The sequence below is a fragment of the Quercus lobata genome, chromosome 6, assembly GCF_001633185.2.
Source record: "Quercus lobata isolate SW786 chromosome 6, ValleyOak3.0 Primary Assembly, whole genome shotgun sequence".
NCBI classification, from domain to species: domain Eukaryota; kingdom Viridiplantae; phylum Streptophyta; class Magnoliopsida; order Fagales; family Fagaceae; genus Quercus; species Quercus lobata.
In genome coordinates, this window is record NC_044909.1 from 1,252,492 (window position 1) to 1,278,854 (window position 26,363).

The following is a 26,363-nucleotide window of genomic DNA, read 5'->3' on the forward strand; positions in this document are numbered from 1 at the left end:
GTTGGAAAGCTTAGGAAAGTGGAACTGAAAAAAAATATTGGTTAAAAAGAAATAATAAAAAAAGATTAAAGAATACTATTTTAATAAGAATAGAGTTTTAGGATGTGGGAGGTATTGTAAAATGGGATGGTATAAGTAATAAAGTGATTTTTTGAGATGATATAATAGTATAGCATAGCATTTTTCAATGCTAGTGCTACTAAGTAAAGATGAACACTAAAAACTGAGTAATATGCATGATCCATTAAATATAAATTTAATATTTTTCAATTTATAGATATACTAGTTTTTAATTATAAATTTATTTAATTTAAAAATATTAGTTATTATAACATTATGAGTTAGGGGCAAGACCCAATTTTATTTTGTTAAATTTGAGTAACATTTTTATATTATATTATTTATTTGTCTTTTGTCTCTCTCTCTCTCTCTGTCACTCACCCACTAGTACTACTACCCCAACTACAATATTGCCCCACTGTCTACTATAATACAATACTTAATCGGACAGACTCATCCTCTATATTATATTTTATTCACAAATCACACCTCACTACTCACTGTCTAGATACTCAGCAGCTGCCAAAACAAATGACACAGACTCCCAAACACAATCACAGGTTCACAAATTCAAATTTAATTCACAATCACCCTCAGGAAAAAAAAAAAAAAAAACTACAATCACAGATTACAGATTCACAAATCACAAACATTATAAACGTATGGTGTGAAGATAGAAAACTCATATCAAAATAAGTGTTAGGTTTTGAAGTTAAATGAGTGAAAAACACCTGGAGCTGATAGGATTCAGGATGGAGGCAGCATCGGCCAGCGTCGGAGGCGTGCGTGAACTCTGATCATTCACTGGTAGTTCGGCTAGTCTGGTTGGTCATGGACAGGGTTGCCGACAGCTGTGGTGGCGGCGGCGACATGGCTCACTCTCTTCTTCTCTAGTGTATCCGGTCTCTGTCTCTCGGTCTCTCTCTCTCTCTCTGTTGACTTTCTCTATTTGGGTTTTTTTTTTTTTTTTTTTTTTTTGGGGGGGGTGGTCGGACTGGCCGGGTGGGCTGTCTGGGTCGTTAGGGAAGGCTGGAGGGGGCTAATATTGAGAATCAACACATTCTCATATTTTGATTATTAATAAAAGATTTATTTAACTTTTGGTTTTTTTTTTTTCATTTAAAACCTATTTTTTTAAGATGGAAAATTACAAATTAAAACTAATCCATTGTATTACTTAATGAATATACAATTAAAATAAACATTTTTTATTGAGTGAAGCAATCAAATACTAAAAAATTATGATTGAAAAAGGGGTGAGGTGGTCTTCTTAAATTTTATTTTATTTTATTTTTTATTTATTTATTTTTTTATGAAAGGGTTCTCCTTAATTCTATTTACACATTTTCCTCTGGAGGAATGGGGAGTCGAACCCTAATTTTTATCATAAAGGAAATCAAGTAATATTATTGAGTTGTAGTCTCTTGGAAACCAGTCAAATCCTAATATTTGAAAAAGTACTAACAAATTAAAACTCAGCCCACCTAAATGGAACTGTTTGTATTTGATGTTTAATATGGGCCATTTGTTTAATAACTTTAATATGCTACCAGTTCTAATATCAAGGTTTAATTTATTACACCCTTAAACGACATAAATTAAAATGTAATTTTTCCCAATATTTTTGATTGAGCATTGCAGGCAAGGTAAGGAAGAGCTTTGGGCCCATGCTATTTTGGATTGCCCTATAAATATCACTCACAGCCTCTCCTAGGTGCTCAAAATTTATGACCAAGCGATTGAAACCTGTAAAAAAATTTGGTTGGTTGCCTTGGACGCTTGATTCTGGAAGCTGACCATTTGCTTGACACACAAGCAGTCCAAACGTGAAACCATTAACAAAAGAACAAGAACAAAAAATATGCACTACACCGATTATGTCAATTCAAATGTAGCTGGCACCATGGAAACATTTTCAGAGTAATACTAGCTTTCAGCGTAGCAATGAGATTTTTCAATTAAGTTTTGAATTGCACAATGTAAATTCAAGCACTAAAGCATATCTGAATCCAAAAATGAGCCAACAACTCAGTGAACATAGTTCAAAGATCAGTCATTTTGAAGGTTAATGAATTCCATCTCTTATTCCAGTATTTATACGGTCAGTCAAGAAACAAGTTAACATAACAAATCAACACTAGTCTTAGTTTCTCAGAATAGGTGATAGAACTCAATATCATCAAATCATGTTCAACAAAAGCATATAAGCCCTATACTTAAAATGTTCTACTCTAAGTCCAGTGTTGAGTTATATCTATTCAACATACTCCGCCCTATACATGTCGTAATTTATATACAAGACCTGATCATATATACATAGAAATGTTGGTCAAGTGGAACTATGGAAAACCCAAAGCAATGAAATCTATGGAATCTAACTGGAATGCAGGGCCGTAAGCCTTGTGTATATGATTAAGTCCTTCTATTTCCACTGAACCATAGCCATGAATGTCATCAGGGTTATCAACCAAAGATAATGTCCTTGTAGGGTTGAAGTAGCTGTAAAAAAAAAAAAAGGAAAATAAGCCAATCAAATGAATCAAGCCAAGGAAGATTGACGCAGGACAACCAGAACAAAATTGAAATAACGGAAAAAATAAAAGATAACCTAGGAGTCAGCATCTAGGCCTTGCTTGGAGTCAGTACCAAGCAGGGAAACCACTAGGAGTCAGCACCTAGGATAGACTTGGAGTCAGCACCAGACCAAAGAAAGACCAAACGGCCATTGTTTTCATTCATCAAAATATCAACTAACTCCTCAAGGAGTACAATAGGTTGCTTATAAAGGATTACTAAACCTTAGTTCTAATTGGCTAGGAAACCCTAATTGCCTTATTACAAAAATACCCTTGCTGGCTAGGAAACCCTAATTGCCTTATTACAAAAATAACCTTACTTCTAAATTAAAATACTAAAAGCCCAATAAACTACTAGGACCTAAAACATAAAAATACAATTGACTTGCAAACATAAATAATATTAAATAATAATTATCTTTCATCTCCCGCATCATTCTCCTCTGGTTGGAGAAAACTCGACCTTGAATTTTAAAGCATTGAAGGATTAGGAAGCTGACAAACAACACTTGCTTCAAGTTTGAAATCACCTTAGGGAGCTAGGGAAAAGAAAAACCTTGAATTCCACCGCATCAAACTCATTTGGAATAACAAAATCAATGTGTGGAATTAGTATAATCTCTTCTTGAATCTTATGAGCCATAGGAAGCACTTTGGTTTCAACCTCTTCGACTTCACCAAGATGTAGATCATCAAGGACTGTGGTGGATCGATCAAAAGCACATTCAAAAACTTCAACTTTCACATCATGTGCACCCTCTAACATAATACTCTCTTTAGGCGCCATCTTTTCACCTTGCTGTTCTTCAATAGATTCATTTCTTTGCATGCTTGTTAAAGCAACACTTGTTGAGGCATGTACGTCTATGTCAACATTAGGCTTTGGTGTTGCTGGAGGATTCTCCACGACCAAGATATCACCATCAATGTTGTCTTCTATGGGGGTAGCAATAAGTTCATTATGATCAATTATCCTTGGTTTCCCAATTGAATCGAGTTGAGTCTTCATTTGCTTCATTTGAGCAGTCCTGTCTTGAATCTCTTTCATGAGCTTTACAGTTAATTCCGTTACTTTCCTGGTAGATAATTCCTTGGTAGATTGTTCAAAAGTGCACTGAGGACATGATATGGGATGAGGATGAGGATGAGGATTCATTGCATTTGCTTCAACTTGAAAAGTACCACACTGAGATTGGGGTAGATACTTAGCTCGATAGTATGGTGACAAATACTCATCACAAAGCTTTTCTTTCATATCTTCCCACACAGTAATGGCAGGTTCATAATCCATATAGCGGAAACGTTCAAGATTCTCTCAAAACCTCTGTGCTTTACCTATTAACTTCGACTTGGCATACCTAACCTTTATGTTATCTGCAAAATTTGCTTGCTCAAAGAATTGCTCCATCCCATTCATCCAGTTGACAAAATCTCGTGGATAAGTTTCATAACCATCAAAATAAGGTGCTTCTAATATTTCCATGATTCTCTAAAATAGTGCTTCAACAAATAGCTACTGTGATTTTCTCCTTGATAGTGGCCAACTTACTGTACTATAGTCACAGGCTGGCAGCAACTGTGGATAACAGCTTTGGGGCCTATACGTGCAATGGGCTGGTAGCAACAAGACTTCTTCTTCTTCTTCTTTTCCTTTTTTTTTTTTTTTTTTTTTTTTTTTTTTTTTTTTTTTTTTTTGCAAAATAATAAAATACAGTACACAGACTTAAAATTGAAGAAGCTACAGACACGGACTTTAAAAGAAAGTCAAACGAAAGACTCTAAATTGAAAGACACGGACTCAAAGTACAGACTTATGAAAAAGAAACCACAGAAACTAATGAAAGAGAGCGGAATCTCTAAATTGAAAGAAGGTTGCTCGGCGATGGGCTTGCAGGGCTAGGGGTTGACAACTGTGGTGGCACGGCGACAAGGAAGGCAGTGGCGGCACGAGACATGACGGTGGTCGACGTGATAATGGGTTCAGCGGCTGGTGGCTGTTGGGTTTTGGGGCGGTGGGTGTTGATCTTGTGGGTTTCGACGGCTGGTGGTTGATGGGTTTTGAGGCGGTGGGTGTTGATCTTGTGGGTTTTTTTTTTTTTTTTTTTGTGGGTGATATTTTCTGGTTCTTTCCTGCGGTGATGCTTCAATAGATCGGTGTTTGCTCTGATACCAAAACTGACGCAGCACAACCAGAACAAAATTGAAAGAACGGAAAAATAAAGGATATGACCTAGGAGTCAGCACCTAGGCCTTGCTTGGAGTCAGCACCAAGCGGGGGAAACGGTGATGCTTCAACAAATCGGTGTTTGCTCTGATACCAAACTGACGCAGGACAACCAGAACAAAATTGAAATAACGGAAAAAATAAAAGATATGACCTAGGAGTCAGCACCTAGGCCTTGCTTGGAGTCAGCACCAAGCAGGGAAACCACTAGGAGTCAGCACCTAGGGTAGACCTGAAGTCAGCACCAGACCAAAGAAAGACCAAACGGCCATTGTTTTCATTCATCAAAATATCAACTAACTCCTCAAGGAGTACAATAGGTTGCTTATAAAGGATTACTAAACCCTAGTTCTAATTGGCTAGGAAACCCTAATTGCCTTATTACAAAAATACCCTTGCTGGCTAGGAAACCCTAATTGCCTTATTACAAAAATAACCTTACTTCTAAATTAAAATACTAAAAGCCCAATAAACTATTAGGACCTAAAACATAAAAATACAATTGACTTGCAAACATAAATAATATTAAATAATAATTCTCTTTCATCTCCCGCATCAAAGATTAACCTTAAGAACTCAGACAACTCAACTTGTATGCCAAGTTTTAAATTGTGAATTCATGAAAAGATGTTGGAGTTCTATAACCAGAAAAACAGACTCAAATCAGTAAAAGTTGTTAAGGGATTGAGGGGCTTATTTAGTCATATAAGAGAACAACCCTTTTGGTTGTTTTTATGACAAGTAATCATTACTTTTAGATGAAATATTTCTTCTAGATTTTTTTTTTCCTTTGATCGCACTCGCCTTTGCTTTCTAAAGAAGAGGAAAACTACTCTAGTAGTCAAGATAACAATAGAATTCAGAGGAATTGCTATGTTTGTTTAGCTCCAAGAAAAAGGAAAAAAAGAAACGGCTTAGTTCATAGATTGAATAATAAAATAAAATAAAACAAGTTAAATCAAGACATTATCATATTAATTTCCTTCTATTTATCTCAGCAAAAAAATAAAGCAAGAAGATGATTTATATGCAAGTCTAAATTGCGAAACTCACCATGGTTCTTACCATCATCAGACGATGCTTGTGTTGCAGAAGTAGATTTGTTTGAAGATAATATTCCCTGCCTTGAACAATCCATTCCAATTGCACCTAAAACACAAATATTAAAACTTAAGTTGGGGATTCTCTTTTGACATACTACTTGTACATAATACATTAGAAGAAGACATACTATTTGTATACATTAGATATATCATAATTAATATTAAGTTTTAACTGTCCACACCTAAATGTATCATTTTACCATTAACAATTTTCTTTAGCAATTTGTATGCATGTGCACTTACAATCTAGGAAACATGGCAAGGAAGTATCATTGAGAATATTATAATAATCCCTCGCACATTCACAGCTATATGTGAAATTTGATGTTTTGTTGCAAAAGCCACCTCCACAATTGGTCCAGTGGCACACTGTAAGACCAAAATAACAAAATTAATGTGTTAATTAAAAAAAAAACTGCAACTATAAGTCTACGTCAAATAAGGTTAAAAAAAAAAATGTTATTACGATCGAAGATTGATTCATTAGCTCTGCTCCCTTTGTCTTGGACGGGTGAGGAGGCATTCATGCAGGAGTAATTGATGGTACCTAAAAAATTCATCCAAAAACTATCAGCGTCATCAAATTATGGAATTCTTTAATTGTTGCTAAACTAGATCAAATGTTTAATATACAATCATAAGGATTATCATACAACATGTAAAGTAAAAAATTACACTTCAGGTCAGGTATAAGATCATCATCACATCTTTACAAGTGTTTGATGTTTGTCCCTTCCAAGTAAGTTGGACAGATATCAGCGCAACACAACTCTATGAGATAATTAGAGTGTGATTGACATACATCACCAACTTTAATTAGTATATCTAATCTTGATATTGTAGATTATGCACTGTTGTTATTTGATCTTGACATCTTGATCTCTTTGGAAGAAATTTAGTCCACTTTACTTGACTACTGACCACACAATTTTATCTAACTTTTAGTTTAGGACCCCTTCAACTTTCCCAAATAAACCATATTGAACTACAATAGTGTTCTGATACCATCAACAAACACCACAAAAATTAATAAAAATTTGGCAAGCTATTGCTACTCATCCAGTAATAAAAATACAAAGCAATTCATTAACAAATTCTTTTGCAGTGTGAGGGATTGTAGTCATATATTCACACGCACACATATAATCCACTTGGATTTGAGAGAGAAAGAGAGAGCTCTTACAATTGGGAACCACACAAGGTAGAAATTTGAAGTTTTCGGCAGGGCCATAGTTAGCCTGCTTCCACCCAGGATTGCATTCACATTCAAACAAGACGAAAGCGCTTTGATTTGATGGCTTGCAAGTTCCTTTTCCACACACCACTTCTTTGCACACATCATCTGTGGTATCAAAAAGAAAAGAAAAAGATAATCAGTGTGACAAAAGTCATTTCAATCCCAATTTATAGTCATACAGATATGAAAATCAAGAAAGAGTAGAAGACCTAGTTATAAGAAACTGCCATGATGGGAATTAATAACAGTATAATACAGAAAACCAATAAAGAATGAGCTTAAATATGACCCAGGAAGTTTTAAAGAAATGTAAAGATATTAGGAGAGAGAATAAGTAAAAGGTTTAACAACAAACCAAAGACAGGGGGCAAAAGGTAGCTTAAAGCAATCCAAGGTTGCAGAACAAACAAAACTACAAGAAAACCAGTGACACAAGTGGAAGCCATGTCTCACACAAACAAAGGCAGAGTGAGAGAGAGAAGCTGTGCTTCGTATATAATGGGTTAATCGAAACAGTTTGGAAAAACAGGAAGCTTTTGTTGACGGAAGTGCGAAAGCTAACGTGGCTGAGCAATAAATGCTTACACGGCCAGGTGGGGTGGGTCGTTGGACTTGTTTAAAAGGTAAAGGCGAAAACACCTTTTATTTCTTATATTTACAGACTATTCTCATTTTAGTTCTTATATATTACTTTTATTGTTTTTAGTCCTTATCTTAAAAAATATTTTTTGTTTTGGTCCCTGCCATTACATCAGAAATGGAAAAAACTGATGTGACAAACGACAGAAATAGATAATACTAAATTAATGTCCACGTGGCCTAAATTAATAATAAAAGATACCACGTCAGTATTTAAATTAAAAAAATTAATTTATTAATTTTAACTAAATATAAAAAATTAAAAACAGAATTAAAAACCAAAAATCACATGAATTGAAATCTAAGTGTGTCTTGAACAAGAACAACAAGAACACAAACCTAGAAACTAAAATCCAAAAATTAAAAATTTCAAAATCACAATTTTCTCAAACCTAGCAAAATCATCAAATCCTAAAACCCCAAAGTACCAAATCAATCAAAAAATACAACACAACCAATCCAAACAAAAAAAATCTCAAACTCAGAAAAACTCATCAACCACCACATCTGAAGAAAGCCACGAACCTAACGACAAAAAACCCCATCACCCAATGTCAGTTCCTTGAACCTAACCCCGAGATCTTAACTGAAGCCTTTGGATCCTTCGAAGTAGCGCCTATTGAGAATCACCTCGTAGAACACATAAGCCTCGACGAGAAACCTGGCCTCACTGGTCCGCATGTACTAGTCGAAGTAGAGCTTGCTAATCTGGCTGGTGATCTCGCTGATTTCCCAGCGGTGGAGACCGGAGTCGACGAGCTCCGATCGGTGATCCTGCTGGTACTTCCAAAGCTTCGTGTACACCTTGAAGACCTTGTGGAATTACTGCTGGCTTGTCATGTGACCGTATGCCGGAACGTCTTGAACCCTTGCGAACTTTCGGTCCGCGCCTTCCACCAACGCCCTGAACGTTCGCAAAACGACATCGTTCTTCTCTCCCATTACCAGGAAAAAAAAAAAAACGTTTTTCTTCTTCTTCTTTCTCTTAGTAATGGCCACCGAATCTGGGTTTGCTTGAGGTGGGTTTGTTGGGTTTAACTTGCCTGGGATGTGTTTTTCTGAGTTTGAGGTTTTTTTGTTTGGATTGGTTGTGTTGTATTTTTGGATTGATTTGATACTTTGAGGTTTTAGGATTTGATGATTTTGCTGGGTTTGAGAAAATAGTGATTTTGAGATTTTTAATTTTTGGATTTTAATTACTGGGTTTGTGTTCTTAGATCTGAGCTTGTGTTCTTGTTGTTGACACACTTAGATCTCAATTCATGTGATTTTTGGTTTTTAATTCTATTTTTAATTTTTTATATTTAGTTAAAATTAATAAATTAATTTTTTTAATTTAAATGCTGACATGGCATTTTTTATTATTAATTTAGGCCACGTGGACATTAATTTAGTATTATTTATTCTTGCCGTTTGCCACGTCAGCTTTCTTCATTTCTGATGTAACGGCGGAGACCAAAAGGGGAAGCGTTTTTCAAGATAGGGACTAAAAGCGATAAAAATAAAATGTATGGACTAAAATGAGAATCGTCTAAAAATGTAGGGACTAAAAGGTGCTTTTTGCCAAAAGTAAATTAAGGGTTTGTTTGAGAACAACTTATTTAGTTGAAATTTAAAATTTTTTGCTAAAAGTATTATAGATGAAGTTAAAAGGTAGTTGAAATAGTAATGTGAGACCTATGAATAGTATCAAAAAATGTAATGGAACTTATGAATAGTAATAAAATAAAAAAACTAAATAGTAGAAAAAGTTAGACTTTTAAGTGAATGCCAAAAATAGTTCGAAGAGATTTGGGTGATTACATTCCTTTCCAAACCTTAATGGAAATGAGTGTGTAAGTATCTTGTTAAAATCAATTTGATCCAATCAAATCTGTCGAGTTAGGTCGATTTTTAGGGGTTGATTGCGTAGGTCGAGTTGTGAATTATTATTATTATTTTACTATAGCTCAAGTTGGGTTTAGGTCTTAAAATTCAGAAATCTACCTAACTTGACCCGATTCACATATATTGAATATATATTTAAAATTAAAAAAAAACATATTTAATATTGTAGGGACACATTTTGCAGCCCAAGCCCAAAATATATGAGATATTGCCCCAGTGAGTCTAGTACAATAAATTTGTAGAGAGTGGGTCGAAGAACTAGGGCCTAATGAATTGGACAACGACTAATATGGATTTAGAGGATGATCAAGCAAAAGTAAGAAGCACTGATTTGAATTCCCCGTCCGTGGAGGTAAATCTTCATATAAAGCAATTAAACCTATTGCAAGTATAATTTTGATGGCTATAGTGTTCTTTCTTCCTTTTTCTGATCCCCTCCTCATGGAGGATCTCTTACATTATATATATATCTCTTTGGACCATCTTGATCCTACACTTGTTGGTCATTTGAGTCCTTACTTGAGTACCTGTCCCATCAGACACTCTCTTTGGCTTTCTGTGAGTTATGGTAGCCAAGACAACACTGTTTAGGGGTCTTCTCCACATAAATGCGGCCAAAAAAGTAGTTGCAGTGCATTTAATGCGATGGTAGCAACTTTCCCTTAGATATTTTCGAGTTTCCCTCCTTCTCGTATGTTCATAATGCACATCACTATTATTGGAGCTTCTTGGAAGGTCACCCTGATTGTTGGAGTACATATTTGAGCTATATTTACCATGTCCGATGAGATATTCCTCCTTGGACCACCTTCCCACTTGTATCTTGCTCATTAAGTCCTGAGTTTGAACCATTCATTAACATTCGTGCCTCCTCGGACTACTCATGCTCTCGACCAAAGTCCAAGGCCTAATATATGATTTGGGCCCTTAACCCTACAAATATATATTTAAAAATATATTATACGATTATTTTATTTACTTTTTTCTCCCTTTTCCTAAATAAAATCCAAACTCTAAGTTTTCCACATATAGTTTGTGTTAATTTGGTGTTATGCCTATAATTATGTAGTTATAAATTTGCTTTTATTTGTGGTGGTGTTGTTCTAATGCTTAATTTGATAATAATAATAATAGTAATTAAAAAAATACTATCCAACCTATGGGTCTAACCCGATCTACGTGGGTTGGGTTGGACTCTTGTGATGGATTGGATTGGGTTGAATTTTTTTTAATCCACTATGGTGGGTTGGGTTGAAAAAACCCTCAACCCGACCCAACTTGACCCATTCACATCTTTAGAAATGACATTTCCCTCCATTCAGTATTTCTTTCAATTGATTTATGAGGCTTTTGAGTAATTTTAATCATGCTACAAATTTCACATTTTTCAAGTTCATTTTCAAGTTTAGGAATTAAACCTAAACCACTCATATTTTTCATATATTTATTATTAATATGACATAATCTACCATGCCAAACATTCACACAAGAAACAATACAAGCAAAACTTGAATTTTCATTCATCTTAACATTAAGTTTAAACATGTCATCACAAGCATAGCCTTTGCCCACAAGCATGCCCTTTTTAGAGAGTACATATTGATCAGCCTCAAAGACTTGTTTGAAACTAGCCTTATTCAACAAAAAACTAGAAACTAGATTCTTTCTAATGTCAAGAACATGAATGACATCTTTGAGAGTGACTTCTCTCCCAGAAGTAAAATTTGAGAAGCACCTCTCCGATACCCACAACTTCAATGATATGAGAATCACCAAGCATAATTTTCTTTTTCTCATCCAAGATGGTGTAGGTCTTGAACCAATTTTTATCATAACAAATATGTCTGGTTGCCCCAGAATCAATCCACCACCCTCCTAAGCCTTCGAGAATATTAATCTCGGTAACCATAGCCATAAGAGGCTCTTCAATGACATTGGCTTAAGCCATAGGCCCATGTTTTCGAAAACGACAATTTCTAGCCGAATGTCCAAGCTTTCCACTTACAAAACATGCATAATTGCTATTATTAGTGTGGCTCCCATTATTTGGAGCATGCTTAGGATGGTGTGCTTGGTTCTTTCTTTGATTAGAGTGGGTCTTATGTTGAGGCTGATTTCCATTTGGCCTAAGTTTGAAATTTCTTTTCTTAGGCCTTACATAGTCATTATTTTTTGCATTGGCTTTTGGCATGTTTTCATTTGAAGAAATAAAATTTACCTTCGAACCAATTGCTCCATGGAGTTCAACAGCTTTGTCTTGGTTCCTTGCCTTTTCCTCCACTCTCAAACGGGTGATAAGGGATTCAATGGAGAGTTCCTTTTACTTGTGTCTTAGGACTTTGGCAAACTCCTTCCAAGACTCAGGCAACTTGTCAATGATGGTTGAAACTTGCATTTGTTCATCTACTCGAATGCCTTCAGATCGAACATCTTGTGAAATCATTTGAAGTTCATAGGATTGTTCCATCACGGACTTGCCTTCAACCATCTGAAACCTGAAAAATCGGTTGCATGCATATTTCTTGGATCCAGCTTCCTCTGTATCATATTTTTTATTCAATGGCTTCCGTATCTTTTTGGCTGATTTGTAAGCTTGGTCATAATAATCATATAAATCATCAAAAAGACAATTAAGTAAATAATTTCTACAGTAATGATGATCCTTATCCCATTTCTTAACATCTTTTTCATGTTGAGAAAGTTCTTCTTCAGTCAATTTTTCAGATTTCTTTTTCTTTGGTTTTTTCTCAGTTAACACATAAGCCACATTCAAGAGAGTAAGATAAAATAAAGTCTTTTATCTCCACCTCTTAAAGTTAACACCACTGTAGCAGAATGGCTTATTAAGATCACCTGCTCCAAAGGAATTAGACATAACATTACCATTTTCCAAGGATGATTTTGTGTTCTCCATAACGTTTTGTCTCAAATTATTGGAAATAAAGGAGAGATAATACCTGAAATTTCTTTGGAAATTACACAATTTGATTTTACTAAAAGAGGTGGCAAAGATGAGGCGTGGACTAAGTCATTGTCTTGAGACAAATCGTGTTGTCTACAATATATCCGATGTAGTTAGACAAATAGTTTCTGCACGTTATCCCCAGGATACAATAGCCCAGCCACCTTTGCTGATTATCCTTGAGAGCCTACACTGCTTGTAGGATATAAGCTCTTTATAGTACTTTCTTTTCCCAAAGAATTTTGTAAAAGATAAAATATTTTTGTGAGTAATAAGAAGCAATAGATGATAAGTGTTTAGGACAATAAAAAATTGTTTTTGAAGAGAAGTTATTTCCCAAAAAAATTAGGGTGAAGTGCCAATGTCCCAAAATTCAAGAGAAGTTTGTGTAATTTTCCTTTTACTTTACTTTTTTTATTATTTAATAATTCATAGTAAGAGTAGGAATTTTTTATTTTTTGAGAAGGAATACTCTGAATTTCATTCAAGAAAAATCAGTCATGATTGGTGAAGAGAACAAAAACAAGGTTTAAAGGAATATCCTCCATCCATATAAAAAACTTTTAACATGTCTAGCATGTTTAGCTAAGTTGTGAGCTACAATGTTACCAATTCTGCATACATGAGAAAAAGGAATACAATTGTTGGCAATAAAGGAAGATTTGGCTGAAATGAGAATATGGCCATATGGAGATAGAGAGCCTTGATGTTTATGTTGAAATACTATGTCAATTAAGTTACAAGACTCTTGATATATTGTAGTAGGGTTTGGCTTAAATCCAATACTTTTTTAACTGGATATGTCTTTTTGTTTTAAATATACAATGATAAGTGGTAGTGAGTTTTAATCTCCACATTTTTTTAGTTTGTGGATGATATGATAGTTTCTCATTAAAACAAAATGAGATTCCAGTTAACAAAGTATTGGAAGTAAGCCAAACCCGTTGTAGTATGTATCTTATTGGCACATTGTAATTAATGTACAATAAAAGTGTTGTAAATGGTGATATCAATGATTTTTTTTTTTTTTTAAGAATACTAAGTATTTTAACACACACAAACACGAGAAGAGGGGATAATGTTTTTTTTAAAGAAACTTACAATGGTGTATGTTGGAAACAAAGGAGAGATAATACCTGAATTTTTCTTGGAAATTACACAATTTGATTTTACCAAAAGAGGTGGCAGAGATGAGGCGTGGACCAAGTTACTGTCTTGAGACAAATCGTGCCGTCTATGGTATTTCCGATATAGTTAAACAAATAGTTTTTGCGTGTTCTCTCTAGGATACAATAGCCTAGCCACTTTTGTTGATTATCCTTGTGAGCCTACACTGCTCGTAGGATATAAGCTCTCTATAGTACTTTCTTTTCCCAGAAAATTTTGTAAAAGATAAATTATTTTTGTAAGTAGTAAGAAGCAATAGATGATAAGTGTTTAGGACAATAAAAAATTGCTTTTGAAAAGTTTGTAGCTTTGTAATTCAAAAATAAAAATATGTGTCTCTGAAACTTTTATTTCTTTCCATATATATAGGGCCAGACATGTAACTTGTCTTTAGCCAAAGAATCAAAAGGGTTCGATATCAATTAAAGGGTCATAAAGTTATTGAAATCGATATATATTATCAATAGCTTTCTTTCTATCTATCTATCTATCTATCTATATATATATAAAATATAAGCTAGAAATCAAATATTGTCTTTGCCAAAATCTCAATCTATACGTTGGGAACAAAGAGAAGGTCATAATGCTTTGAAATTAATGCCCCATAGATTACGTTGCTGAACATTATTATAATATCTTTTTGAAAGTTTCTGAATATATATAACAAAAAATTGCTAGTTGTTTTGACCTTCCTTAAACCAAATGGTAAACACTGTGTATGTATGGTAACATAAAATAATTTAGTAATAGCTGTACATTTAAGTGCTAAAAATTTTCCATATATGACATTATTATATCATATTCAAATAAGAACGTTTGAATACAAATCGTTTAGAATGGAAAGTATGTTTGTAATAAAACCAAATATGCTGACAATTATGGTATTAATATCACGTTAATGTTCATAAATTTCTTGATTAAAACCATTGACAAAAGCTATTCAAATTTTGAATTATATTTGAATTTCAAAATTTAGCAATCAACGTATCTGACATTAAGGGATAAATGATACACATAATTGAGTATTAAAATAAATATAATATTTTTTTTATAAAAATATCCAACAGTGTATATCCAAAAGGGCTTAACTCTTAGATACACAACACAGGTTTTAAACTTCTATAACTCACACTCATTTTCCTATGTGGGATTAACTCACTATTTTTTCTTTTGAGAATACTAAGGGCATGTTTGGATGAGGGTGTTTTTGGATCATATCACTCAGTTTTCATAACTGAGTTCTCAAAACACGTGGGTCCCACAAAAAAATTCTTGTTTGGATTGGTTTTCAACCATTGTTTCCATCACTCAAAAATAAAAAATTTGAGTTAGAGTGATGGAAATAGAAAACAAGAAACAAGTGTTTTCAAAAACTGAGATACATAACTCAGTGGCACCAATGTAAATTTTCGGACTTTGTGGGGCCTATAGCTTGTGTGTTGTCATGTTTGTTCAGAGGCTGTTTGACATTATCGTTGCAAGCACCACCATAACAAACCCAGAGCCACCAACAACCATCGTGAAATTGAAACTCAGCCATTGCCAAAACACCAAAATCAACCCACAAAACCAATCGCCGATCCACACCACCGAAACACTAAACCAGCCCTAACCAATTCAAGCCACGCCTCCACCACAAGAAATGAGACTGAGAAACAACTGAACCCCAAAAACTCAATCTCAAACCCGATCTCCATCGTGAGCCATAACCTGATCTCTATCGTGATTTAAACTAGATCTCCATCATGAAACCCAGCCAACACCCAAATGACCACTACTGAAACCCACCATCACCAATCTGAACCTAGCAACCACTGAAACAACCCACCACTTTAAACCTAATAACCACCGATTCAAACCAACCAAAAATTGTTGAGAAAGAAACAGAGAAGAGAGAGAGAAAAAAAAGGGGTAATTACACATAACTCGCCTGTGGTTTGGGCGAAAATCACTTTGCCTACCCGTGGTTTGAAAAGTATCACTTAACCCACCTGTGATATGTTTTGTTTGTTTTCTGTAATCCACCTCTGTTAAAATCAGGGGTAAATCGGTATTTTTGCTCAAATTTTATGTCTCTCTCCTTCCAAAATAAAAAATAGCACAAAAATGCAAGAGAAACAAGATCAAAAGGGAGGGTTTTGTGAAAATTAATATTTGGATGACAAGAATGTGATGATCGTTGTGGCTCAAGGCGTGGTGCCTGTGTTGGTGAAATTGCTTGATTTGAGCTTGTTTGAGATGAAAGAGAAAGCTATGAGTTTGATTTCAAGGATTTCATTGGTGGATTCGAGAAAGCACATGGTGATTGTTGAGGGTCCTTTGCTTTTGAACCATTTGTTGAGAGTTTTGGACTCTGGGAGTGCTTTTGCTAAAGAAAAGCATGTGTGGCACTTCAAGTTCTGACCTTTAGCAAAGAAAACGCATGGGCTGTTGGTTCTCGAAGTGGGATTTCATCGTTGTTGGAGACTTGTCAAGTGGGTACTCCTGGTTCTCAAGCTTTTGCAACTGGGGTTCTGAGAAATCTTGCTTTGTTTAGTGAAATTAAAGAGAATTTCATTGAGGAAAATGGGGTTGGTGTTCTTTTGGGGGTTGTGAATTTTGGGACTGCTTTGGCTCAAGAAAATGCAATTTGGTTTCTGATGATGAAAGTTTTAAGCTTTTGGTTTTTAGGGAAGATGGGATTCAGTGTTTGATGATGAAAGTGCTCGTGTGATTGGGTGACTACATTTTTGGATTTTCATGTCCCGGCATTTCTGGGCTCTTCATGCTTCCAAACATAAACTTGAGAATCTTCACTTGTAGTAACGATATATTTCCCATCTTGACTAAAAGAAGCTGAAATTTGGTTGCTTGTATTTCGAAAACCTACTATATATCCAACCAACAAACCCATTACCATAACCAAAAAAAGGTTAAAACACACCAGCTAAAAGGTAGAGACTTCTACTCCTAGGATTATGAAGATACCTTTGAATTTTTGAGTGACATTAGGACCATCCAAAATTCTAATCCAAGAATTAGCTGAAGTAACTAGCACTTGAGATGGATTTCCTGGGGCAAACTATTCATATACAAAGTTACTTGCCTCTTAGGTACACAGCACCACAAGGAAACAAGAAGGGAACAGAACTTGAAACTGAAAAGTAGAATTACTTGGAACCCAATAATCTTTTTAGCTTGAGATTTCTTCTTTGTTTGAATATCAATCTGGCATATTTGATCTAATAATAATAACAAAAGGGGTCTAGAAGTAGCAGTGGAACTGTTATATTGGTTCTTTTTCATTTTCTGTTTGTGATGGAGTTAGCCAACGGGTTGAGGGAGGCAATGGAGCTTAGGCTTTTTATTTTTTTGGGTATGTTTTTCATGTTCAAAATTTGTGTGAATGGAGAGAGAGACAAATACCACTTTTTGATCCTGTGTTTTCTTGCATTTTTGCTCTATTTTTTGTTTTAAGAGGAGAGAGACATAAAATTTGAGCAAAAATAACTATTTACCCTTAATTTTAACAAAGGTGGGTTACGGAAAACAAACGGAACATACCACAAATGGGTTAAGTGATACTTTTCAAACCACGGGTAGGTAAAATGATTTTCGCACAAATCACAGGTGGGTTAGGTTTAGTTACCCCAAAAATCAAATACAGATTGAAGAAGGGATATACAAAGAAACCACCACGAGTAACCACCATCACCATCATGAGCAACCACCACGAGCCACCGTGAGATCAGTTCAAGCTCAGCCGAGATTGGTTCATCTCTGTGTCTAATTTCGTGATTTAGGTCTCCAATCTAAGGATTTTGAGTTTGGGTTTGCTATGTTTGTGGTTTGGGTTTGCTATGCATTCTTTTGGATTTTTATGTGTGGCATCAGAGAGAGAGAGCAAGACCAGATCGTCACCATTATGTGCTCACTGCCCCTGACCACGATCTCGATTCAACGGAGGGTGAGGCGTACAATTTCAGTGCTAGAAAGAGGTATGTTAAGTGGGTATTGTGGGTAGGAAACTGAAATTGAAAAATGAAGGAAGATCGGAAACCAAAAGAGGACTTGTTCTGTTGTGCTTCTGTGTTGATGTGGGAGGCAAGGGAAGAAAAGAAAAGAAGTGGTTTTTTGATGGGATGAAATGAAGGAGAGGAAAAAAAGAAAAGAAGAAAAGAACCTGGACGTGCGGGTAGGAAACGGTTTCACCAATGTGTAGTGTCAATGGATGGGGTTCACAACTTTAGCCAAAAGTTGACTTAAAAAGATGAGTTATGTGATTGGGTTTTTAAACCAAACAGGAGTTTTGGAATTTTTCAGTGAAAGTGGGATTTGAGAATTGAGTGATGAGTTTTGAGTTTTAGAAACTGAATTAAGAAAATTGAGTGATGGGGAAACCAAACGCGCCCTAAGTATTTTACAATATGTCACATTGTTATTACCAAATAGACGGCAAAAATGGCCCATTAGCATTAATTTTTGAAATATTTAGCAACAGAGCACTGTTTCGGAAATAATTAGGGAAATACCACTTTTTCCGAAAACGCCGCTATAGGGCCCGAAAACGTCACTATAGGGCTTAAAAAACGCCACTATAGGGCCCCTTGAACCTGTTATGGGGACTTATAAAAAAAATTTTGCAGGAAAACGCCGCTATAGGGCCCAAAAATGTCACTATAGGGCTTAAAAACGCCACTATAGGGCCCCTTGAAACTGTTATGGGACTTACAAAAAAATTTTGCAGGGAAACGCCGCTATAGGGCCCAAAAACGTCACTATAGGGCTTAAAAACGCCACTATAGGGCCCCTTGAACCTGTTATGGGACTTATAAAATTTTTTTTCAGGAAAACGCCGCTATAGGCCCGAAAAAGTGATAGATTGCTATATAGTTCGGAAACAGTGTTTCTGAGCAAATTATTTCCAAAATTGATGGTAATGGGCCATTTTTGCCCCAAATAGACTGCTCTTTACTGTATCACTATTTACTATATATTAGCTCATTTTTTTCATCAATAAGCATAAACTTATGTATTAAATTATTAAAATCATCTAAAGAATCTACCAATTTTTTTTGTTTTAAAAATCGTCTAAAGAATCAGAACCCGTGTTCTGATCATTTGGCCTAATCTTTACGCCACCTGTTTAAAGGAAACCATTTCCCAGTGCCAATTGCTGATTTTGCTGCCTTCTGTCAAATATAGAAGAAACCAAACTTTTGTAAATTCCAAAGCCCAGAGGTGCTTTGATTGTGGCTGCTTAGCCTGCTTTGTTAGGTACTAGCCCACCAACGTTTGTGGTTCTTTCAAATTATAATGTGGTTCGGTTGGATCACACGGGTTACTTAATAAACGGAAAAAGAAAAGAGACTCAGGCATTTCGATTATCATGAATTGAGAAGTATATATTAAAGTTTGAATGGAAATATGAGCTGTCGATTTGGAACTTTTATCCAATTGGGAATAAAGTCATTTGGAATGTGTGAATTCTTTTTGCACATGCATTACAAGTAACACTAGCTTTCAGCTTAGCAAAGAGATTGTTCAATTAAGTTTTGAATTGCACAATGTAAATTCAAGCACTAAAGAATATCTGAATCCAACAATGAGCCAACAGCTCAGTGAAAAAAGTTCAAAGATCAGCCATTTTGAAGGCTAATGAATACCATTTCTTATTCCAATACTTACATGGTTAGTAAAAAACAAGTTGACATAACAAATCAATACCAGTATTAGTTTCTCAAAGTAGGTGATAGACCTCAGTATCATCAAATCATGTTCAACAAAAGCATATATGCCGTATACTTAAAATGTTCTGCTCTAAGTCCCGTGCTGAGTTATATCTATTCAACATACTGCTCCCTGTACATGTCGTAATTTATTTATTGGACCTGATCATACATACATAGAAATGCTGGACAAGTGGAACTATGGAAAACCAAAAGCAATGGAGTAGCGATGAAATCTATGGAATCTAACTAGAATGCAGGGCTGTAAGCCTTGTGTATATAATTAAGCCCTTCTATTTCCACTGAACCATAGCCATGAATGTCATCAGCGTTATCAACCAAAAATAATGTCCTTGTAGAATTGAAGCAGCTGTAAAAAAATAAAACAAGTCAAACAAATGAATCAAGCCAAGGAAGATTAACCCGAGAACTCAGACAACTCAATTTGTATACCAAGTTTTAAATTGTGAATTCTTGAAAAGATATTGGACTTCTATAACCGGAAAAAGAGACCCAGATCAGTAAAAGTTGTTAAGGGATTGAGGGGCTTATTTAGTCAAATAAGAGAACAGCCCTATTGGTTGCTTTTTTTATTTTTTTTCTTCCTTCCTTTGATTGCACTCGCCTTTGCATTCTAAAGAAGAGGCAAACTACTCTAGTAGTCAAGATAACAATTGAATTCAGAGGAATTGCTATTTGTTTAGCTCCAAGGAAAAAAAGAAATTGCTCTGATCATGGATTGAATAATAAAATAAAATAAAATGAGTTAAATCAAGACATTACCATATCAATTTCCTTCTATTTATCTTGGTAAAGAAATAAAGCAAGAAGATTATTTATATGCAAGTCTAAATTGTGAGACTCACCATGGTTCATACCATCATCAGACACTAATTGTGTTGCAGAAGTAGATTTGTTTGAAGATGATATTCCCAGGGTTGAACAATCCATTCCAATTGCACCTAAAACACAAATATTAAAACTTAAGTTGGGGATTCTCTTCTGACACACTACTTATACATAATACATTAGAAGAAGACATACTACTAGTATACATTAGATATGTCATATGTTAATATTAAGTTTTAACTATTCACACCTAAATGTATCATTCTACCCATAACAATTTTCTTTAGCAACTTGTAGGAATGTGCACTTACAATCTTGGAAACATGGCAACGAATTATCATTGAGAATATTATAATAATCCTTTGCACATTCACAGCTATATGTGAAATTTGATGTTTTGTCGCAAAAGCCACCTCCACAATCGGTCCAGTGGCAAGCTGTAAGACCAGAATAACAAAATTAATAAATTAATTTAAAAAAAAAACTGCAACTATGGGTCTATATCATATAAGGTTAAAGAAATGTTATTACGATTGAAGATTGATTCATTAGCTATGCTCCCTTTGTCTTGGACAGGTGAGGAGGCATTCATGCAGGAGTAATTGATGGTACCTAAAAAATCATCCAAAAACTTTCAGCATCATCAAATTATGGAATTCTTCAATTGTTGCTAAACTAGATCAAATGTTTAATATACAATCATAAGGCTTATCATCCAACATGTAAACTAAAAAAATTACTCTTTAGGTCAGGTACAAGATCATCATCACATCTTACAAGTGTTATTTTTATCCCTTCCAAGTAAGTTGGACAGATCTCAGCGCAAAACAACAATATGAGATAATTAGAGTGTGATTGACATACATCACCAATTTTAATTAGTATGTCCACTGTTGTTATTTGATCTTGACATCTTGTTCTCTTTGCAAGAAATCTAGTCCACTACAAAGTAGAATGACTACTGACCAGACAATTTATCTAACTTTTAGGACCCCTTCAACTTTCCCAAATAAACCACATTGAACTACTAAACTATTCTGATGCCATCAAAAAACACCACAAAAACTAATAAGAAGTTACCAAGCTATTGCTACTCATTCAATAATACAAATACAAAGCAATTCATCAACAAATTCTTTTGCAATGTGAGGGATTGTAGTCATATATTCACACACACATAATCCATTTGGATTTGAGAGAGAGAGAGCTCTTACAATTGGGAACCACACAAGGTAGAAACTTGAAGTTTTCGGCAAGGCCAAAGTTAGCCTGCTTCCACCCAGGATCGCATTCACATTCAAACAGGAAGAAAGCGCTTTGATTTGATGGCTTGCAAGTTCCTTTTCCACATACCACTCCTTTGCACACATCATCTGTGGTAACAAAAAGAAAAGGATAATCAGCGTGACAAAAGTCATTTCAATCCCAACTTAGAGTCAAACAGATATGAAAATCTAGAAAGAGTGGAAGACCCAGTTGAAAGAAACTGCCATGATGGCAATTAATAACAGTATAATTCAGAAAACCAATAAAGAATGAGCTTAAATATGACCCAGGAAGTTTCAAAGAAATGTAAAGATATTAGGAGAGAGAATAAGTAAAAGATTTAACAACAAACCAAAGACAGGGGGCAAAAGGTAGCTTAAAGCAATCCAAGGTTGCAGAACAAACAAAACTACAAGAAAACCAGGGACACAAGTGGAAGCCATGTCGCACAAAAACAAAGGCAGAGTGAGAGAGAGAAGCTGTGCTTGAATTTAATGGGCTAATCGAAACAGTTTGGAAAAACAGGAAGCTTTTGTTGATGGAAGGGTGAAAGCTTACGTGGCTGAGCAATAAATGCTTACATGGCCGGTGGGTCGTTGGACTTTGGGGTATGGTATTTTTTCTTTGCTTTTTTTTTAATAGTAAATTACATGATAGAGATTTGGTTGATTAAAACATTCCCTTGATCCTCTCCAAACTTCCATGGAAATGCTTATCAAAAAAATAAAAAAAAATCTTCCATGGAAATGAGTATCCAATCAACTCGTCAAAATCAATCCAATCCAATCAAATTTATTGGGTTGGAGTTGGATTGGTTTTTAAGGGTTAGTGATTTAGGTTGAGTTGAGTTGTGAATTATTTTTTTACAACGACTTAGGTTGGATTCGGGTCATAAAATTCACAAATTTATCTAACTCGACGTGACCTATGTATATTTAATATATATTTGAAATTTAAAAAACATATTTAATATATATTTAAAAATATATTATACAATTTTGTTATTTACTTTTTTTTTCTTTTCTTAAATAAAATCCAAACTCTAAGTTTCTCTTATATAGTTTGTGTTGGTTTGGTGTTATTTTTATGATTATTTAGTTATAAATTTGCTATTATTTGTGGTTGTGTGGTTCTAACTTCTAATGCTCAATTTATTAATAATAATAATTATTATTATTAAAAAAAACTATCCAACGGCCATGGGTCCAACCCAATCTATGTGGCCTTATAATGGATTTGGTTGGGTTGGACTTTTTTTAACCCACCATAGTGGGTTGAGTTGAAAAAACCCCTCAACTCGACTCAACCTGACCCATGCGCACTCTTAAAAATGACACTCCCCTCCATATAGATTTAAGGAGATCAGTACATTAGTCTTTCCATTATAAGTTATAACAATAACATAATATTCTAAATTTTAAAAAAATTATCTTGACCAAACCTTAAAAATGGTTAGTGAATGTTTTTGTTTGTTAAATATTGCTCCTTGCCAACAAATCGTAGTTAGTGTTGGGTCAAGAAGGATCTTCTCAAATTTTAAAATATTCTATTATTTTTATAATTTTATTAAGGAAAAAGTTAACAAATGTCCTAAAGATATTAGTTTAAGAAATATTTTTAGAAATTTTTTATGGGAAAAGATTTTCCTATAAAAATGGTATTAAAACTTTTCTAAAATTGTCCATTAACAAATGCCCTAAAGGGTCCCTATTAATCAGACAATTTTATTAATAAAATGACTAATATGTTGATTTTCTCAAATCTTAAGGTAGAGGAAAGTTATTTCCAATAAGATTTAGGGTGGAGTGTCACTGTCCCAAACCTGTAGAGAGGTTTGTGTGATTTTCCTTTTACTTTACTATTTTTCAATAATTCATAATAAGGGTTTAAACTTTGAATCTTGATGTTTATATTGGAATACCATAAAGTGTTAATTAAGTAAGTTTCAAGATTCTTGGCATGTTGTAATATATATCTTATGAGATTGGCACACTGTAATTGATATACAATATGCGTTGTTAATGTTGATATCAATAAAATTGATGTCATACGAATTACAATATGTCACATTGTTTTATTAGTTATTACCTAATAGCCTGTGCTTTAATATATTACTATTTACTATATGTTATAGCTCATTTTTTTCAATCAGTAAGCATAAACTTACGTTTAAAATTATTAAAATCATCTAAAGAATCCACCAAAAAAATTTGTAAAAAAATTCATCTAAAGAATCCGAACCCGTGTTTTGATCATTAGGCCTGATCTTTACGCCACCTGTTTAATGGAAACCATTTCCCAGTGCCAGTGGCTGATTTTGCTGCGTTTTGTCAAATATAGAAGAAACCAAACTTTTGTAAATTCCAAAGCCCAGAGGTGCTTTGATGGTGGCTGCTTTGTTAGGTACTAGCCCGCCAACGTTTGTGGCTCTTTCACGTAATAATGTGGTTCGGTTGGGTCTCATGGGTTACTTGAAAAAAAAAAAAAGAAAAAAGAAAAAAAGAAAAAAGGACTTAGGCCTTTCTATTATCATGAATTGAGAAGAATATATTGAAATTGTTAAGGGATTGTCGGGGTCATTTAGTCAAATAAGAGATCAGCCTTTTGGTTGCTTTTATGACAAGTAAGCATTAGAATAAATGCTAGAAGTTATTTTTAGCAACAAAATCACTAAAAAAGTCCCTACATCAATGGTGCTAAATTTTAAATTTTTTAGCACCTTACTATAGTAAGATGTTATTATTAACACCCTACTGTAACAAGTTGCTACTCTTTTATTTTTATTATTTTATTCTCTTTCTCTCTCTTCTCTCATATCTTACTTTTTGCGGTCTCTAAAAAAGAATAAATAAATAAATAATATTTTAATGAAGTGGTAAAAAAATAGAAAGTTTTGATATTAGGTATATTGTAAAGTGATGTGTTAAATGTTATAAAGTTATTTTTTAAGTGCTAAATGCTAACATTTTTAAAACTCTTGATGAGAATGCTCTCTTTATTTTTAGATGACATATTTCTTCTAGAGTTTTTTATTTATTTATTTTTTTTTATAGAAATAAGAAGAATTGCATGTTTGTTTAGCTCCAAGAAAAAAAAGGAAATAAGAAAGTGCTCTGTTCATAGATGGAATAATAAAATAAAATAAAAAGTGTTAAATCAAGACATTACCATATTAATTTCGTTTTATTTATCTTGGCAAAGAAATAAAGTAAGAAGATGATTTATATACAAGTCTAAATTGCGAGCCTCACCATGGTTCTTACCATCATCAGAGAATGCAGGGGTTGCTGATGTAGATTTGTTTGAAGATGATATCTTTAGGGTTGAACAATCCGTTCCAATTGCACCTAAAACACAAATATTAAAACTTAAGTTGGGGATTCTTTTCTGACATTCTACTTGTACATATAATACATTAGATATGTTTTATGTTAATATTAAGTTTTAACTGTCCACACCTAAATGTATCATTTTACTCTTAAGAGCATTAGTGTTGGTGGTGATAAATTGCCAAATTCAACAACTAATATAATAAATTGGGGCTCCGTTAGTGGAGTTATATGTAAAAATTTTATGAGCTACAATGAATTGCCATCTATGGCAGTACACTGTAACTCAAATGTTTTACCAAAATAATATATTTTATTTGTCATCCAAATAAAATAATGTCAATCTCTCTTCGGTTCACAGTCCCACCCTCTCCCTTTTAATTTTTTTTCTCTCTTCTTCTAGTCTCGCAGACCCATCTCACCGACCTAGGTCTGACCATCTTTCTTACTCCACTCGCCGTCGACCCAAGCCCCAAGCCGACCCATCTCGCCCTAAAAAAATCTCCTTCAATGGCGTCCTCAAAATCCGTAGACAATAGCTTCTGGGCCCAAGCCGAAAAGGTGTTCGGCATCCTCGAGAATGGGGTCCCACATCAATGAGAATGGAGGCGAGATATAGTTCGATCAAATTTGTACAGTCTAATCAAATTGACGACGTTTATGAATAGTCCAATCGGTGGTTTGGGTTTTTGAGATCATTTTTTTTTTTTCAGATTTACTTTCTCTTTGGTCGTGTGGTGTTTTATGTTCTGTGCGGTGGTTATGGTTGTGGCTGTGCGGTGGTTGTCATGGGTAGCAGTGGTGGTTATGGCTATTGTTTGTTGTGTGAAAATATTATTTTATTGCATTGTTTATATTATTTTTGTTAAGATTTAAATGTTTTATTTTATATTTATTAATATTTATTGGAAGTTCTAGTCATTGGTAGTTTGTCCAAGTTTTTAGATATTTGGTTTTTTGATTTCGTGGCTGAGAAAGTGTTTTATGTGTGATCCTATTTTATAGGAGTTGTGGTTAGTGTTAGGATGAAGTGTTCTGATGTAAAGCCTATTTATAGGTCCTTTTCTTTATCAATGTAATTCAGAGCTTTACCATTCCAACACGTCTCTTTTGTTTTTAACTTTGTATTAGTGGTATCAGAGCTGTGAGAAAAGCAAGAGAGAAAGAGTTCCCAAACAACATTGATCAAGGTTGTCAATTCCGTACCATACCGGCCGGTACGATCGGAATATACCGTACCGGTCGGTACGGCCGGAATATACCGTACCGGCCAGCAATCCGGTATGCTCGACCCTCCTGTTTCGTACCGGAAAAAATACCGGCCATACCGGCCAATTTCGAGCAATACCGACCGGT

At 34.5% G+C, this 26,363-nt stretch overlaps 2 protein-coding genes across 2 annotated transcripts in view; both read right to left on the reverse strand.

Annotated features, from left to right (window-relative positions):
• Positions 1–1,396: 1,396 nt before the first annotated feature.
• LOC115995065 lies at positions 1,397–7,803 on the reverse strand. Its single transcript, XM_031119480.1, has 6 exons — positions 7,556–7,803; positions 7,147–7,305; positions 6,430–6,510; positions 6,207–6,332; positions 5,914–6,009; positions 1,397–1,863 (listed from the first exon to the last, which is right to left on the reverse strand). The coding sequence occupies exons 1-6, from the start codon at positions 7,644–7,646 to the stop codon at positions 1,637–1,639; spliced, it is 780 nt and encodes a 259-aa protein (XP_030975340.1). The 5' UTR covers positions 7,647–7,803; the 3' UTR covers positions 1,397–1,636.
• An 11,662-nt stretch (positions 7,804–19,465) lies between these two features.
• Positions 19,466–26,363, reverse strand: part of LOC115995062 (protein jagged-1b-like) — a 13,029-nt gene continuing 6,131 nt past the window's right edge. Inside the window, exons 4-9 of the mRNA XM_031119479.1 lie at positions 24,930–25,025; positions 21,627–21,785; positions 20,944–21,024; positions 20,724–20,849; positions 20,430–20,525; positions 19,466–19,933 (exon numbers count right to left, since the gene is read on the reverse strand). Coding sequence (XP_030975339.1) covers positions 19,857–19,933; positions 20,430–20,525; positions 20,724–20,849; positions 20,944–21,024; positions 21,627–21,785; positions 24,930–25,025 — 635 coding nt within the window. The 3' untranslated portion in view covers positions 19,466–19,856. The remainder of the gene's footprint in view (positions 19,934–20,429; positions 20,526–20,723; positions 20,850–20,943; positions 21,025–21,626; positions 21,786–24,929; positions 25,026–26,363) is intronic.